This window comes from Vipera berus (assembly GCF_964194415.1).
Source record: "Vipera berus genome assembly, chromosome: 1".
Taxonomy (NCBI): domain Eukaryota; kingdom Metazoa; phylum Chordata; class Lepidosauria; order Squamata; family Viperidae; genus Vipera; species Vipera berus.
Window position 1 is genome coordinate 69103323 of NC_138202.1, and position 19000 is coordinate 69122322.

At 38.9% G+C, this 19000-nt stretch overlaps 1 protein-coding gene across 1 annotated transcript in view; it reads right to left on the minus strand.

Annotated features, from left to right (window-relative positions):
• LOC308666854 (cytosolic phospholipase A2 epsilon-like) overlaps positions 1-16199 on the minus strand; it is a gene marked incomplete at both ends in the record, with an annotated part of 29193 nt that extends 12994 nt beyond the window's left edge. The window contains 13 exons of the mRNA XM_081325831.1: positions 781-895; positions 1794-2016; positions 3248-3384; positions 4724-4859; positions 6342-6379; positions 7864-7947; positions 9391-9554; positions 10109-10172; positions 11276-11318; positions 12255-12295; positions 12948-13079; positions 15702-15940; positions 16010-16199. Of these exons, the coding sequence (XP_081181957.1) occupies positions 781-895; positions 1794-2016; positions 3248-3384; positions 4724-4859; positions 6342-6379; positions 7864-7947; positions 9391-9554; positions 10109-10172; positions 11276-11318; positions 12255-12295; positions 12948-13079; positions 15702-15940; positions 16010-16199 (1606 nt within the window). The remainder of the gene's footprint in view (positions 1-780; positions 896-1793; positions 2017-3247; positions 3385-4723; positions 4860-6341; positions 6380-7863; positions 7948-9390; positions 9555-10108; positions 10173-11275; positions 11319-12254; positions 12296-12947; positions 13080-15701; positions 15941-16009) is intronic.
• Between the last annotated feature and the right edge of the window lie 2801 nt (positions 16200-19000).

Here is a 19000-nt window from a genome sequence, read left to right on the forward strand (position 1 = left end):
CGGCTTGAACTATCTTGCTTTGCATGTAATGAGTCTATCTCATATATTAGTTTCCCCTTTTAAGTTGCATTACTGAAATAAATGAACTTTTGCACGATATTCTAATTTTTCGAGTTTCACCTGTATAAGAATAAAATTGCCTCCACTGGTCTAGGCTTTACTGTATGGTATTCATTCATCAACGTATCATATCAATTATTTTTCAATATTCTCCATCCCATCTAAGTAAATGGTATTATCTGTAATTTTCCAGCAAAACTCACTACAATAATTGGATAAATTCAATATTTAAATTATTCTTGACATTGTGAGGATCTAGTCAATTTGACAGATACTGTAGTTTGAATGTGCATTCAGACCAAGATGCACAGATTTGCAAATGATTTTGCCAAGAGTTACCAAAATGATTAATTTGGGCTACACTCGGTAAGCATGTTTCAATTTTGACTTTATTAGCACAACTAACTAAGCTTATTAACACCACTCAATAGATAATGTTTTATGTTAGATTTTGATATAAAAGCTGTGGGCTTATAATTATGCATGCTATTTTTGTGATTTCCCAAATCAAATTAGCCTCAGAAGATAAGGGCACTTGGATGATCTTGTCTGGCTAAGCAGTATCAGACCCAGATGAGAGACAGATACCAGGAAATACTGTAGGTGTAGGCTAGAGTAGATTACTATGGTTTTTCTTTTTTGGTCCATAAACTTTATGGGCTTTTACCACCTGACATTTAGCCTTCAAATTAAGGTCATATTTTGAAAATAGCATCTTACCTTTAAAATCTAAAGTGCTAGATCTTTTCTTGACATTAAGAGAAAGGTAGATAGGAAGAGGGTTTTGACCTAGATTTATTGCCTGTCGTTGATCTGAGAGCTTATGGGGATCTGGCTGTGCAAGAATAACAAATGTTAGTAGAAAAGCAAAAGACAGAAAGAAAAAACAAATATTGCTCTCATTTGTATCCAATTCTTTTCAAGATCATACTTGTATTTGGAAATGATCATCCAAATCCTGAAGTACTGTGAACAGAAACTCAGATAAACATATATAAGGTATAAGATCTCCTGCTTGAGCATGGGGCTGGACTAGAAGACCTCCAAGGTCCCTTCCAGCTCTATTCTGATTGATTAATATAAATTAGCATATTCTAATGGACAGTTTGCAATGAATGGGAGAGATGGGCAGCAAACAAATTTGACAAATAAAAATTTAAAAAATGAAACTTGGTAATAAGTTTCTGAAGATCATCTCTTATGCCATTTGTGCTCAATCATCTCAACAGATATTTCTTGATTTCAAGATACATATGAGTTAAAAATAAGAAAGCGGCAAAGCTGAGCTCATGCTTATTCCATTATATCCAAAAATAAGTTTTAGTAGTAATTGTGGTGTGATCTATCATTTCACTAGGTTGGTAAGACTATATTGTGCATGTATTTTTTTTAAAAAATGTTTTAATATGAGAATACAATGTTGATACCTCCTGGTGTAATTCTGTTTTCACAAAACATCATAGGTTTATCTTCTGTGAAATAGGACTCTTCTTGAATTTATGGATGCTCCAGTTAACTATTTAAGTCTTCTTAGCTAATCTGTCACAGATATTTGCTACTAGGTAATAATAGATGGTGTAGAATGGACAAACAAACTAATATATAAGCAATTGATATTTTATCTGTTTTTGAGGCAAATAATTCCTATAATTAAAGAAACAGTAGCAAGGACCATTCCCTATATTATTCCATAATTTATATTATCTTTAAAGGAAAACATGTAAGTATAGTACCTCATCATGAAACATGGATTCAAGTATTAGTCCCCAGAGATCTGCAAATGATAGCTTGTGACCTTCATCATATCTGTTCAATATTTCCTTCTCATAATATTTCAAGTGATCTCCACTAAAACAGCACAGTTTATTCTTCACCACTTGTTTCCGAACATCAGTGATCATGCCTTCTAGATTCTTGTGTGACCAATATGGATCTCCATATAAATTAATCATACCCCTAAAAAAGGAATTTGAATTGTAAGCCACCCAGAGTGATTTACTGAGATGGGCGGCTATAGAAATCAATCAAACAAATAGATAAAAACCAGCATTTATGTTTCAATTAACTAGTAATTTTGAATAAACAGACATAAGGGGTCCTTGGTGCTTTCTGAGTGTCAGGTTTTGAAGCACAGTTTTGCTGGTGCAACAAATTCTACTACTCAGCTTGCCAATGAACTTGGAGAGGAGGGGAAGGGGTTGGAATGCAGTCTTCAAAGATTAAGCAGCCAGAACATGAGGCTCAAGGACAGTACTCCAGGCATCTGGCTAGACCCAGAGACACTTTCTCATAACAATATTTTTGTACTTGATTGGGCAACGTGACCTAACAAAGAGGGAGGAGGGAGAATTCAATGCTTTTACTATATGTGTTTGGGAGGGGTCTTGCCAGAGCTGTATGGCAATATTATCACATACTGACTAAATATTAAATATCCAGGAAAGTAAAGTAAAGTAATGCTCAGCACTTTACATGAACACATAGGGTATAAAATTATGGAGAGGGGCCAAGAAGTGAAGGGGAAGATTGCAGCAGTGAGCACAAAGAAAACCCTGGCATCTCTGAAAAAACTGGCACTGGGAATTGTCATGAGCTGACCAGAAAGGAAAATTTTATATGTATAGTTTCTTTCATAATTATTCCAATTTTCCCATCACATTAACCTAAACTGTTGCCTATTAATAAGCAGAATGCAGCATGCCAAAAAAGGACAGTTAGAAGGGTTCAAGTGTTTAAAGTATTTGGATAAAATGCCACAAATTTTCCTTTATTAAAACTTCTATATAATAAGGAATGCAAGGAAATGACTTCCTAAATTAGATGTACAGAAGAAGAAAAAATCAGATTGGTTTGTTTTTTAATTGACTGCAAAAGAAACTATTGCAGCTTTTGATTGCATTAGCAAAAGAATCATGTCCATCTCATGGGAAAGAATTCTGTACTAATTCAGGATGGAAGAAAAAGAAATAAGGAAGGATGGGAAAAGATAACATTAGAGCACCGTTCATAATTTTGTCTAGTTTTTGTTCGTTGCTTTATTTAGGGTTAGGGTTAGGACTACAGATTTCACCAGGAGCCCATATTTGAGGAGAAAATATTTAACCTTTAATTCCCCATGATGATCCAAATGAAAACTCTCCCCCCACTACCCACATTCTCTCAGTAGTGTTGTTCATGGCTTCCTTACCACGTAGTGCCAGATAAACCAGTGATGTATGAAATACAGTGCAAGAGATTGAGCTTCTGGAGACCTAACAGGCTCCCATACATGGCTGTCATTGATCTTACTCCCCCAGCTGTAGTCATCAGAGCCACTATTGGAATCTGAATAAACACAGATATAAATACAATTAAATGCTTCAGTTCCCAAGTAAATATCACGTTTGAATAAAAGAGGCAGATGTATATATAACACACTAAGAGCTAACTGAAATGAAACTAGGATTGTTATACATATTCTTGTGCAAAATGGCATCATTTCCACAAGAAACGTTTCTTTAAAAAAAATGGTAGACGTTAATGGCTCTTGTCCAGAATAATGCAAGCAAGCTTAAAGGAAAATATATGGGAAAATCCACAAACCTCAAGCACAATATCTAGAGACCTTATCAAGAAATTTTCTAGTTCCCAGCATGGGTGTATGACAGCACACTAAGTGTCTATGAAGATTCTCAGTCATCCAGGTCATAGTTAGCCCAAAGATGTTTTTTCATGAGACAACTGGATTTTCTTGTTTTTCTTTGAAGACATTTCACTTCTCATCCAAGAAGCTCCTTCAGCTCTGAAGAAACAAGAAAGTCCAGTTGCACTTTGGGAGCATGCTAAGTTTTACATGAGATCAGTGCTTTATGTACATGGCTCACAAATTCAAAAATTTCAATAGGCTTTCACTAAATCATCCCTGAAAACCCTTGGGAAGCTAAGCTAAGTCAATTTTTTTAAAACATTATGTCAAACAGGTATTCACTAATAACTCCTAGGGCCTGCCCTACTGAGAAATAATCGCAGATACTACAATAATTGGATTAGAGGCTCTTTGTTCAGTGTGTTCCACTCCAAACAGTAGGAATGAGCAGAAATCAAGAAAACAATCACATCACTATCACTCAGCCTTTCCATGTTAATGATAAATCACTATACGGTGGCAGAAAGACACCAGACACTAGTGTAGAAACTCTCAATGATCTCTAAATTCCATTAAATGCTTTTACCCTGTCCATTGTTCAAGACTTTCCTTATTCCAACTTCCAACTGGGAGGCAGTTTTGTCTAGTGGTTAAGGCATCAAGCTAGAAACTGGGAGACTATGAGTTCTATGAGTTCTAGAGATAGAGATAGATAGATAGATAGATAGATAGATAGATAGATAGATAGATAGATAGATAGATAGATAGATAGATAGATAGATAGATAGATAGATAGATCCAGAGAGAGAGAGACAGAGAGGTACAGAGATATAGACAGATAGATAGATCCAGAGAGAGAGAGAGAGAGTGTTAAACATACATGCGTTAGTATATATGTATGTGTGTATATGTATATATGTATGTACGGTATATAATGCATGTATGTATATGTATGTATGTATGTATGTGTATATGGCAGCCTTACCCATCACCACCACTTTCTTTGCTTCTCTTATGTTGCTCTGCAGCAGGTCATACCTCATTGTCCTTCAGTTCTCCTTCTAGCCGAAGAACATTTTTCAAAGCAGCAGCAACATATTTCTTGCGCTGACAGATGAAATCCTGTTCCTCTGGACAGAGATCAAAGCCCAAACGCATATCTAGGCTTTTCTGGCTAGATAATAGAAACTCATGTCATAATGCACGCTAATGAAAGCATTGTGATTTGAACACATTCGCAATTTGTGCAAGCTGTTTACCAGTATAATTTGTAAGCATCAAAGCGGGAGAATATTTGACTCTAGCACATTCACAATTTGTGTAAGCTGTGTAGCTGTACCAAGATAACTTGTAAGTGTGAAAAGAGAGAATACTTGGCTCCACTGTGAATGTTTGCCTGTAATTGTTAATACTCTTTGTTGGATTCATTTGCATGTTAAATTGCTCCAGGTAGAAAACATAAATATTTCTTTCTTCTTCCTCCTCCATGTACCTCTACAGTTAGAGTCTTTGGCTTCTTTGTGATTAAATATGCTCTGTGAACGCTAAAAAATGGCAAATTTTGGTTAGTATGTAGCAGAATTTGGAATTAATAAACATAGTTTCAGAATTCCAATTAGAATTAATCAGAAGCATCAGCCACCTAGCATCAGAAAGCAAAGAGATACCATGTAGAGCTGCATGGAGCATAGCTATGAAGAAATATTCATATTAATACCTGAAATGGCTTAGCATGTGCAATTAACTTGAAATTTTATTTTGTATTTTGTAGGTGACCAAGAGAAATGAAAGACTTTCTAAACCACACCAGAACATTATGACTATAAAAGTATAACTCTACAATTATCACTGAGTTTAAACTACAAACATAAAGAAATCGTAATCAGAGACAATTTCTTAATTGTCAAATTTAAGAAGAGATTGGACAACCATTTGTCTGAAATGGTATAGAGTTTCCTGCTTGAACAGGGGGTTGGACTAGAAGACCTCCAAGGTTCCTTCCAACTTTGTTATTCTGCTATTCTGTTCTGTTATTCTGACAATATTCTGACAAAAAGAGCCTTGGTGGAGCAGTGGGCTAATGCCTCCTTAAGTAACACCAGCTTCCTGCAATTAGTGCAGGTTCGCATCCCACCAGGCTCAAGGTTGACTCAGCCTTCCATCCTTCCGAGGTAGGTAAAATGAGGACCCAGATTGTTGGGGGCAATTAAGCTGACTTTGTAATAATGCCGCTTGGGGTGTGTGTGAAAGCCCTAATAAGCAGGCATATACATAGAATGAAGGCTACTGCTAAGCTTGTAAGCCACCCTGAGTCTTCGGAGAAGGGCGGGATATAAATGGAATTAAAATAAAAAAATAAAAAAATATGTGGAATTATACCAAATTCTGAATATTGGCAAATGTTTATTTCAGCTCTGGTTTAAAACAAGTTGAGGGTTTGGGGGGATTTTGTTGTTTTTTTGACGCTTCACCATTCCTAACCCTGCATTCCTGGCTAAACATGGAAGAAGTGCAGAATGAGAATTAAATGTTTATTTATCTCTTTGGTGGGCCAGATGGGAAAAGGTCAAACCAATTGATCTGGTTTCTAAAAGATGACAAAACTGAACTATTAAATTACCAGAAATCATTTTAAAAATAAGAAATAAATGGTTACCAGTTTACTGCTGTCACAAAGACCTCATGTGCTTTATCCTAAAAGAAAAAAGGAATGCACTTAGCAATGAATGATTCTAAATCATATTTAATGCGTATATCATTTCAAAAGTATGGTTTGCTCTCTTGCTTTCTAAGTCTACTTGAAAATACTGCTAAGCTTGTAAGCCACCCTGAGTCTTCGGAGAAGGGCGGGATATAAATGGAATTTAAATAAATAAATAAATAAATAAATAAATAAATAAATAAATAAATAAATAAATAAATAAATAAATAAAATAAAAAAACAAAATATTTATTGGATGATCCTACGAATTGGTTAGCAAGCTCCTTGAATCGCCACATATACATCTGCACATGATGATTCCACCCTTACGAGAACAGCATTTTTTTTCCAAATTAAATATTTAGAGAATAAAATAATGTTAGTTCATCTACCTTCCCATAAAATTGGTTTCTGAACAGGGAAAAATATTTTTACTAAATCTAACATAAAATTTGCATCTAGATTGTATTTATATGTCATATTTCATTGTCAGGTATATTTTGTATATAAAATTGTACAGATATTCTTAAAGCAAATTGTCTCTTTAGAGGGAAGAAACCAGCCAGATAGCTGCTAATTATTCTAGGAAACGGTAACTTAATGTTAAATGTTAATACAACTATGTTAAAAAGCGAGTTTTCCGAAGAGAAAAACCAATTGCTTCCAAGTATCATGATATGATTTGCACGCTAAATGTTATTATAGCAGTTCCATGTGCTTAAGCTACAAACTTAACCCAATTACATAGGGGAAAAAATAAATAGCAAAAGGAACATAGATGCAAAAATGCTTCTTTCAGCAATAGCAGATTGAGCCAATCTTGTGCTGATGAATCATGACTGTTCTAGATCCTCAGTCTCTTTATTAATAAATTTTATTAAACAAATTTCAAATAAAAAACAACAAGAACATTATTACAAAGTACTGAAAAGTGCGTCAAATAGAAAAACACCAAAACATCCTAAACACCAAAAAACAAAATCAACAACATTAAACAAGACCGGGGAGTGTAATACTACCCCTAATTTCTTTTTCTCGTACATCCCAGGCTAAGTAACCTTTAATTACCAAATATTAGAATTCTATAATTGTATATATCTCCAGATTCTATACCTCAAATAATAATACACAATCATCTGGTATTTTCCCCGTTGAAATTAAATATTCTATTTTGTGACCATGAATACCAGGAGTCCCAACTTTTATCCTCAGTCTCAAACACTGAAATCGTCTGTTGTATTCTAGGCAATGGCCGGATAGAAAATTCCTTGTTATCTTCACCAGAAATAAAATAACACTGCTGGAATGCTAGGCTCACTTTGGTAGGAATAAACTCACGCAACATTTTCTGAATGACTTTTCAGAAGATGCAGAGAGGTTCGCACTGAGAGTATGATTGTACATATTTATATTATCTATTGGACAGAGGGAAGCAGTACAGAAAACTAAATGGACACTGTTCACAAAAAGGACTCACGTTTGCTACTTGTACTCTCTCTCCCAAAGGAACTCGACACAAAGGCAAGGTGAAGGAGAGTGTTTTCCCAGAATTGGAGAGACACTAAAGCAGGAAAAAAAGCAGATATTTTTGAAATAACAGCATTCCAGGTAGTATTCACCATAACAGTGGCTGTGATGAATATCTAGCAATGGACATAAAGTGAAATGGAACAACTTTTCTATGGGGGGTGTGTGTGTGTGAAATAATTGATTTTAATTAGACATAAAAGGCCCCCAACTACACAGATGTCATTAAGATTATGACTATCATATCTTGGCTGCAGAATTCTGAGAGACCACTGGTGGTGGCAAGTAGAAATAAGAAACTCCAATACAGGTAGTCCTCGACTTACGACCATATTTGAGCACAAAATTTCTGCTGCTAAGCAAGACAATGGTTAAGTGAATTCTGCCCCATTTTATTATCTTTCTTTCCACAGTTGTTAAGTAAATCATTGCACTTGTTAAGTTAGTAACACAGTTGTAAATGAAATTGTCTTCTGCATTGACTTCGTTTGTCAAAAGGTCACAAAAGCTGATCACATGATCCCAGGACACTGCAACCATCATAAATATGAATCAGTTGCCAAGCATCCAAATTTTGATCACATGACCATGGGAATGCTGCAAACAGTCATAAGTGTGAAAAATGGTCATAAGTCACTTTTTTCAGAGTCGTTGTAACTTTGAATGGTCACTAAATGAATGGTTGTAAGGTGAGGACTATCTATACTTCATTGTTATCTCATGGCCATTTATCATTTAGCAGTGTAGATACAGTAGTAATAATAAATAAATTGTACTAAAAGGCATCTTAAAGAGGAATATTAGATGGGTAGGTGGGTGGATTGGTAGTTGGGAGGAGGAAGGGAGGGAGAGATTACATGACCAATGAAACTAACATTTATTATATCTTTATCTTAATCACACACAAACCTAGCTAGATTGAGGGCTTATTATATTTTGTACTGATTGATGGACAAGCACCTAGAATGAGAGGATAAAAGTCTAGCAGAGTTGTGCACACACCTCATTTCTGTTTCTTTGCTATTTACTGCAATGAAAGCTAACATTTTGGAACTGCAGCTAAGATGTAGGGAACTGTTACTTTTTCACCTAAAGATGAATGAGTTCTTTGAGATATGAAAAAGTGATCTGGAAGAGAAACTTCCAGCAAATAGGAATAGCTGGAAAGGGAAGCCCATCAATATTTTTGGACATGAACGTTACAGTATTATTCTATCTTTCCCTTTGTTATTTTCCAGGACCACTATCATCAACTTTTCTTAACTATTACTTCTAACTTTCTGCTTGACCTGCCTTTCCAGAAAAAAATCAAACTCCTATGATGCCCAGTGGCAAATGCAAAAATAAATTAATTAAGCAATAGACTTATTGCAGTCTTTTAATTTTGATCCAAAGTAGCATTTATACTTTATAGAATCAGAATATGGAAGTTAGTTTTATGAAGTACATTTGTCCCCAGATATCAGTAAAAACTCACACAAATGGAACGTTTCTTCAATAATTGCATCTCTAGTTTGGGATTACAGTACTTGGCGTAGTGGAAAGTTGTGTGATTTGGCGGGGCATTTCTGGAACTTGAATCCAATAAAATATTCTGCGTATTTTCATAAGATCCTCTCACTGTACACGCAAAGTTTTGCTCTGAGTGCAAAGCAGAAAACACAAAGAAAAGTTCAGAATGATCTGTATTTATTGATAATCTGTTCATCCTTCCCTTTCAGTACATTATTTCATTTTATCCTCAAAATGTAGGTCAGGACAGAGTGATTTTCTCAAATCTCCTCCTTGAACTTCATAGCTAGGTGGGGTCTGGAGCTCACTTGTTTATAGTTCAAGACTATTCCACCTTTTAAACTGCCCATCTATTTTTACAAGTTAATGAGAAGTTATACACGGACAGGAATACTCATATCCACACCTGTACATCAGCACGCAAGTGAATTGGTTGTTAGGATTAGTTGCCCTAAAGTAGAGTGCTCTGAGTAATATAGGACTTTTGATACATGGTCTCAGGGTCTCACCCACTTGAGAGAAGTAGGGAATTAGAGGTCCATTCATGAAACATATATGTATTTCCTATTCTCATGAAACTAGCATGTCTTTGGATATATCATCTTTTATTATTCTAAAGTAGTTTCACACCCATATTATAGCCAATGAACAAAAAATACAATATATCCTAATAGGAATCTTACTTTTTTCTTTTTTCTTCCTTCCTCTCTGATTCACTTCTACTTTTAGGCAGCAAAGTTCTCGAGACTACAAGGCAAAAGACAATTATACATACCTCCAACTATTCAAGAGATGAAAACAGGGTATGATTATCACTACGTATTAATTTACACTTCGTGATCAGTACAAATGATTATCAGAATTTCTTTGGCACTAATATGACATAATGATAATTAAGCTGCTTTGTCCTGTCCCCCTTTTCAAAAGCTACAAAAATAATTTTGAGCATTGTTTAAATGAATTTCAAATGTAGTTGCATACACCTGGATGGAGAAAAGAAATGTGTAAATATATGCTCTCTCTCTTCACTGACATCTGGTTGAAAGAAAAAATGTTATTCCAATCACACAAAGTTTTTTGAGCCATGGATATTTCCACTAACAGGAAATGAAAAAGCTTTTTTCAACTGATTGCTACTTTTTCCTAAAGCTTCTTACAATAATTTCTGAACCACTGTGTAGGATCCAATTGTTATAAAGTATTAAAATTGCTCTCTTCTCCTCCTAGCGAAGTTAACTGTTGCATCAAAACTATGCTGTGCACTAAACGGTCCAATCAATCAACATTGGAACAAGCTTTGAAGAATGGAAACTAGAAATTAAAAGAAAATAAAAAAATCAAATGACAGAATAAGTTGAACCATTCATCAGCACATTTCATCCTAATAAAACTTACATAATCATCAGCCAACACGGTCAAAGTTCTTGGTGCTTGAGAAATATGAAATTTAAAAGCGGACACGTCAATCGATTGACTTTAAGGGCCATTGTTTCAGAGTCATATTTTATTAAGCAATTCATGCATTTATTTATTCAAAATATCCTATCCTCCACAGTAGCATCTGGAGTTATGGAAAACGTTTCAAGTGCAAAATAGTTGCTTCCATTTCAAAATGCGTTATTCCAGTCATTCTTGAAGTATTCTAAATTTTAAAAAGTCTTGCTTTCAATTTCAGACAAAGCAGTTTTGTTTCAGAATGATCAAAGCTACTCATTGCAAGCTTGAAACAACTTTTTCTAATGTAACTGGAATGTTCAGAGTTTGAGAAGTTTCCAGTTTGAACCATTTTACACATGAATCTTCTCAAGCTACAGAAATTGTAAGTATAAGTACAAAAGCAACAAACATACCAAGACTACTCCATTACTTATAAGGTTTTCTGGCATATCTGATCTAGAGGAGGAAGAAAGGGAGCAACATTATAATTGGTTTTCACTCAATTCTTGCTCACTTACTAAAATGTTTTTTTTCTGAATATTTAGAATCATTTCCAGATTCCAAACATATTAGACGGTATAGTTCTCCTGCTTGAGCAGGGGGCTGGACTAGAAGATCTCCAAGGTCCCTTCCAGCTCTATTCTATTCAAGCATTTAAAACATTTATCTATACCCAGAATGCAGCCGCACGAGTTGTGATGGGAGTTTCCTGATACTCCCGTGTAACACCTCTTCTCCGCGAGCTGCATTGGCTTCCGGTTGCCCTCCGGGTGAGATTCAAGGTGCTGGTAATGACCTATAAAGCCCTAAATGGCTTGGGTCCGGATTATCTAAGGGAACACCTGCTGCCGGCATCAACTTCCCATTGTCCTGTGTGCTCCCACAGGGAGGAGCTTCTCAGGATACTGCCGGTTAAGGAATGCCGGCGGGTTATTCCCAGGGAAAGAGCATTCTCTGTGGACGCGCCGGCCCTATGGAACCAACTTCCCACGGAACTTACCCCTGACCTTCGCTCATTTCGCCGGGACCTGAAAACTTGGCTCTTCGAGCTGTCTGGCCCAGACTGAGGGGTTTTAATTTTAATTGGTTTTAGTTTTAAATTTCGGGGACTTGAATTAATTAATTGTTTTAACTGATTTTAATTTTTGTATGTTATGCTTTTAATTTTCCCTGTAAACCGCCCTGAGTCCTACGGGAATAGGGCAGTATATAAATAAAATAAATAAAATATAAAAATTACAGTGTGGGAAAGGTTTTGCCATTTTGAAAAAAAGAATTATACTAAGACATTTGCAAATGCAGTAAAATTATCTACAATTCATACTATATGGTATTAAAGCTAATAATTGTACCTCGTAACTCAATTGTTACATTTATTCAACTTTTACTCACATATGTTCCAAATAGAATTCCACATCTAGAAGTTCATTTTTCTAAAATTGAAATCAAATGTTTGAAATATTAGCTTCTTCATCTGCTTACCGGAACTGATACAACTTAAATTTCTGGCAGCAACTTCACCCTTATAGTATCTTTATAGTATCTCATCCATGCTATTTATGTTGTTCAAAATCAAATCTTTGTCCTATATTTGAGGACAACATTTAGCTAATCAGTATTTTTATGGTGAAACATTCTGAATACCCATTAGAACATTATTTCCTGTTGTGGGGGATCTACCTCTGTGAAAATGCTCAGGTTGTTCTGTTCTGAGAGAAATAGAACATTCTTAAAACCAGATATTTCCAACTTGAACCAACCTGCACATTTTTATAAGAAGTCAAGGGACCATATTTGCCACATTTCTTTCTATATTAAAAGAGTTGTGTTGGAGATTCCACATCTGCTTGAAATGATTACTGTGAATTGAGGGTATAATTGCCCGATAGCAATTATTTTAGGTGTATGTCTCTAAATGAAACAAGTTTTGAAAAACTACTCTGTGTAATTGTCAGTCAAAGGCAACAGTGAATAAAAGTGAAATAATACAGTGCAGTGAACAATTAAATATAAACCCCATTTCAGAAAACGTACATTTATTGGTACAGTAACCACCCATTCTGAATATCTAATTGCATTTCTCACCTCTTTGTTCAATTCAAAATGCTTGCAAACTCTTTCTTCAAGCTGAAGATTTGCTATATCAAATATAACTGTGCAGAGTTTCTCATCACTGAATGGACTGTCTTCATCATAGATTGATATTTCAAGTATATTCTAGGGAATAGAAGGGCAGGATTGTTGGTTGTTTTTTTTTAAAGTAAACAAAATGGAGGAGGCATGTAAAGTGCTTTAACCAGCAGCAGCAATTCAGACAAGCATTAAAGGTTGAAGGTTTGAATTTTCAGAATTAATTGCTTTTAGACAGAAAAGTCAAAACTCTAATTCTCATGCTGTCTGTTTCACAGACTTTCATTCATTAATATTAAATATATTTGGTTAAATATCCATTTTTTTTCTCTGTATTATCTTAAAATATAAATCGGGGGCAGAGCTACTTTAGGTTGTCATTGTTATTGTGTAGTGGGTTCTGGACCGCATGGCAATGAATGGACAGATGAGTACCGCATTTCAGCTCTTTATTAGTGGTAGGCGCGTACTGAGCAAAGGGGGTTACTTGGACCCCTTATATACTTAGCCAGGTATCACTCTGGCCAATCCATCGATCCGTATCTCCCACTGAAAACCCTTCAGCCAATCCGGCCACAGCACAGCGCCACCTGGTGGTACCTGCAGAGCTGCTGCTCCTACCCCATACATAACAACCCTTCCCCCTTAAAAAAAACCATATAGAATACAATTGGCATGCATAATACATTACAACACATTATCAATAATATACTGTGAATGGCTCTAGGCCTGTTCAAGATTGCACATAATCTGCAAGATATGTCGGTGGTCTGTGAGTCCTGATAGACCGTCTCAGTCCTTGCTCGTCTACCAAATCATCATCAGTAATGGTTGAGCCCTGGTCCCAATGTTCTGTTTGACCCAGTCCCTGGTCTCCCCTATTTTATTCAAATGTCTGTTGTTGTGATTGGTCACCCTGAGACCCTTCAGGAACCTGCTTCCTGATTTGATCTACATGATGCCTGATCTGACAATTCCCGTCCACCCCTACAATGTATGACAATAGCCCAGTTCTGTCAACCACCACCCCCGGAATCCAAAAATGACCTGGCCTGTAGTTCCAGCCTGTCCAATTTGGTGATGAGCCTCCGGCCCCAACGAAGTTCCGCTGGACTCTTGCCTGTGGCAGTGCAGGGTGTGGTGTGTTGAGCTAACAGGAACTGTGCCAACCATTGATGCCAGTCGCCACTGATGATGCACCGCAATGCATCCTTGGTTGTTCTTACCATGCGTTCTGCTAATCCATTAGTCGACAGGTGGAAGGGCACCGTTGTAACATGCCTAATCAAGTTGGCCCTGGTGAATGCCTGGAATTCAGCAGAGGTGAATTGAGGCCCATTGTCTGAGACTAATACGTCTGGAAGGCCATGTGTGGCAAAGAGCCCCCTGAGCACTTGGATGGTTTTGGCTGAGGTCATGCTAGTGACTGGTATCACTTCTAGCCACTTAGAGTGGCTGTCTACCACCACCAAGAACAACTGCCCCTGGAAAGGACCTGCGTAATCAATGTGTACTTTGGACCATGGAGTGTGTGTCTCTTCCCATTTGAGTACTGGTGCATGGGGCATCTCAGGTCTGGACCTTTGGCAGTCATAACAACTGTTAACCTGTTCCTCAATAGCCTTATCGAGACCGGGCCACCACAGATAACTTCTTGCTAACGCTTTCATTCTGACTATTCCTGGATGTCCTTCATGTAATGACTTGATGACCGTGTTTCTCAGTGTTTTGGGAATGATGACCCTACTTTCCCATAAGAGGCAGCCCTTGTGTGCCGACAACTTGTGCCTCCTATTGAAGTAAGCCTGGAATGGGCTCTAATACCCCCTGTTCCACTAGCTTGTCCAACTCCCTCTCTATTTTATTTTTAAGGGCAAAGGGAACACTTCGGGGTTTGATTCTAATGGGCATGATGTTGGGGTTTAGCTTAAACTTGATGGGTGGCCCCGTGTATGTGCCTAGCTTGTCCTCAAATACGTCTGCAAACGTTTTGCAGATGGATTCGAGGCTCATGGCCTGGACCCTATGGATCCCTGAGATTCCTATGCCCAGAGCCTTGAACCAGTCCAGCCCCACTAGGCTAGTCCTTCGGCCATCCACTACCAACACATCCAAGTTCCCATGAAACCCTCTGAACCCCACCCACAGTGTGGCCTCCCCCTTAATTTTCATGGGAGCATGCTGAAAATCAGTTAGTTTTAGGTTAGTAGGTCTTAAGGTAGCCCACCGGTTGCTCCAGCCACACACTTGTTTAAAGGTCTCCTCAGAGATTATCGAGACAGCGGCTCTGGAGTCTAGCTCCATCTTACAGGGTATGCCCTGCAAGTGGACCTCTAGCATAATTTTGGGGGTGAGTAGCCGATGGACCCCCAAGTGGGAAATGGCCTTAAGGTTCACTACAGCGTTGGAGGTCGCGTTTTGGGGTTTTCCAGTACCTTTTGGCAACGCATCCTCTTTCCTCTGACGGCTCCGGCAGACCACAGCGATGTGGCCTGTTTTTCCGCAGATTCAGCACTTAGCCGATCGAAATCTGCAGGTCACTCTTGCATGGTTCCTCCCGCAGCTGGCACACTTGGGACTGGTCACTCCAGCTCCCAGAATAGCGTCCGTACCGGCCCCACCGGCAGCTGTCTGAGACGCCATCGGTCTCCACTGAGCCCCCTGGTCTACCCGCGGTCGCATTAGTTGTTGTGCCGGCCTCTGGTCTACCGCATCGATCTCTGCTGCCTCGTCGTCGTCCGCTCCACCGTACTCAGTGCTCTCCTGGTGTACTGATCCCCCGGAGTTGCTTCTGGGTTGGTGGGTTGTTTGACCATCACCGTTGGCCGCCTCATATGCCTGGACCTCATCCAAAACCTCTTGCAGGCTCATTTTCAGCTTCATGAGCAGTTTCTGCCGCAGATGCTTATCACTCAGCCCGAAAGTGATACGATCTCGCAGGCGGTCCTCTAAGTCAGGAAACTTGCAAAGACGAGTAGCTTGTCACACGTCCACAATGAAATCAGTTGTTGACTCGCCTGGCCTCTGGATCTGCTGGACAAACTGGAACCTCCATGACATCTCAGACCTCTTAGGCATAAAATGCCCGTTCAGCTTGTTTATGAGATCGCAGTAGGGAATGGTTGCGATGGGCGTTGGTGTGAACAACCCGATGGCCACATTGTAAATGGCAGACCCGCTGATGTACAGTAGCGCCGCCACTTTCATGCGATCCTCAGTAATTCGGTTCACGAGGAGGTACCCTTTGACCTGGCCCAGGTGCGATTTCCATCGCTCGGGCCAGTGAATGTCGAACTCTCAAATCTGTGTGATTTTTGCCATGGTCTGACCGGTCCTAAAATGCTGCTTCGGCAAGGGATCGAGAAAAGAATTCTTTTCCTCCGATCCAGTGATTTCAGCTAGTGACTTCAGCTAATGATTCAGCTCTGAGCGAAACAGCATCCCACCTTTGTCGCCACTATTGTGTAGTGGGTTCTGCACCGCATGGCAATGAATGGACAGATGAGTACCACATTTCAGCTCTTTATTAGTGGTAGGCGTGTACTGGACAAAGGGGGTTATCTGGTCCCCTTATATACTTAGCCTTATATACTTATACTCTGGCCAATCCATCCATCCGTATCTCCCGCCAAAAACCCTTCAGCCAATCTGACCACAGCACAGCGCCACCTGGTGGTACCTGCAGTGCTGCTGCTCCTACCCCATACATAACACCTGTAATATGTGGAAGCAAGCAAGGACTGTCTTCTACAGGTCTTGGCAGAGATCCACAGAGAAGACATTGCTTGAGAGAAAAACTTTCCACAAAGGGTTGTCATGATAGATATAAGCAGCTAAAAAGCACAAATTTACCATGATGCTTTTATACAGCCCCCACCGACACAACACATAAACTCTCTCTCTCTCTCTCTCTCTTTCTCTCTCTGTCTCTCTCTGTCTCTCTGTCTCTCTGTCTCTCTGTCTCTCTGTCTCTCTGTCTCTCTCTCTCTCTCTCTCTCTCTCTCTCTCTCTCTCTCTCTCTCTCTCTCTCTCTCTCTCTCTCTCTCTCTCTCTCTCTCTCTCTCGTCTGCTTTTTTGGTACACTTCCAAACACGGCACTGGAAAGCAGAACCTCACTGTTTTTGTTTTTGTTTCGTTGTTTATTTCCTAAGAAAGCTGGTGGAGGTGTTTTTGTATCTCAAAGGCATTATTGGAAATTGTGGTACTAAAAGTTAGCATTTTACAAGTTAGTACTTTACAGAGAGTATGGCAGGCACCAAAGAAAGTATCTATAGGGACTGATGGCAATGGGCTCCCTGATGCATGGTCCAGGACTACCAACACTAAATGAGGCCAAATTGCTTAGAATTTCTAGTTCAATCATTTCTGAACAAAGCAGATTTCTGCTACATCAAAAATTTGCTCTTCTTTTTTTATTATAATCACTGAAGAAAGCAATTATGTTTGGAAGAGTTAGCAGTAAAAGGAAACCAGGCCGTCAAAGAACACAATGGCTGGACACTATCAAAGCTGATGCCAGAGAGAGCATAGAAAAACTCAAAGAAATAGTGCAAGATTGGGAGATGTGGAGAGACCTGGCCAGTAGAATTGCCAAGAGTCAGACTCAGCTGAATGGATAACCTCAGGAATTCTGGGAGTTGAAGTCCATGAGTCATAAAAGAGCTGAGGTTGCCTACCCCTGTAATAGACTATGACACTGGGTGGCAATCAGTGGTATTAGAAGGAAGAGATGAAGTGAAATAATGGGTTCTGTTTTAGCCATTGAAATAATGTTCAGTTGCAAAGTGACTCAAAGCTCTGGCAAAAGAGCAGACCATCAAACATAACTTAACCAGCACTTAACCAGAGGTAATCTTCATTTAGCAACAGCCTTGGACAGTGCTTCTTTCAGAGTAGCAAGATTGCATAAACAAACAATATCTTCCTGAGCTGCTTTTCACTGCAGCGCAGCGCTTCCACAAAAGGCATCAACCGCAAGTTATCAAGTTCAGCTCTGTGACTGTCAGCTGCAGGCTGTAACTTGACAAGACTTTAATCATTTTCATACCTTTGGGGGGTTTTGTCTCCAAAGTAGCTGGCAGCTCAGGGCTGGTAGCATGTTAGGCAAACAGCCAGCACTAGCATATTCCTTTCCATAGATATTCTCTATTGAGTGTCTGCTTACTTGTTTCCAATGAATGTAAATGCAAACATTCATTCTCTTGCTAATTATCCCAATGTCCAGTTGAGCATTCGAAAAGTTGGAAAGTGGGGTAAAAGAGCTGAAAGATTTGCCCTTTATCCTCCTTCCTCATGATTTGAATTTTGGAAATCTTCCCCCCATTTGGGCTCATCCAGCTGTTTGGGGTAATATCTTTCTAACACTAAAGGAAAAGATCATGATCATGAACTTCACTTAGCAACTGCTTTACTTAAAGACTTAGCTGCCAGTTCCAATTTCAGTTGCTAAACGAAGACTGCCTGTATTTAAAAAAAATCATTGGGTGTAGTAGGTATTGTGTAGTGGGTCCGACGCAAGAGAGACGCCAGCCGGTGTGTGAGTTCAGCTCTTTATTGGAAGGGGAAGTGAACTGGGGAATGAGGGCTACCTGGCCTCCTTATATACCTGGCCAGGTAAGCTAACAGCCAATGGGGTTGGCCCTAGGTTTCCCGCCGAAACTGTCCAGGCAACGCCCCCTGGTGGCTGTTGCTATGCAGGTGCCTGCATACATAACAGTAGGTGTTATGTACTGGGCTTTTGGTACCACACCACGTGTGTTGCTGGAGACCTAACGGCTCTCCAGCAACCCAGCCAGGCTGTCTCCGGTCCTGCAATTGGTGAGCCTCAGGCGGCAACCGCGAGTTCAATCCTATTGGCTGCTACCATAGGACTTGACTATATATTGTGGCGGGGAGCGGCCCAAGCTCAAGTACAGTTCCAGCTTGAATAAAAGAATGAGTTTCCCTGTACTCAGCAGTGTGTCTTCATTCCTGCTCACCAGAGCTCACGACTTAACAGTAGGAATTCC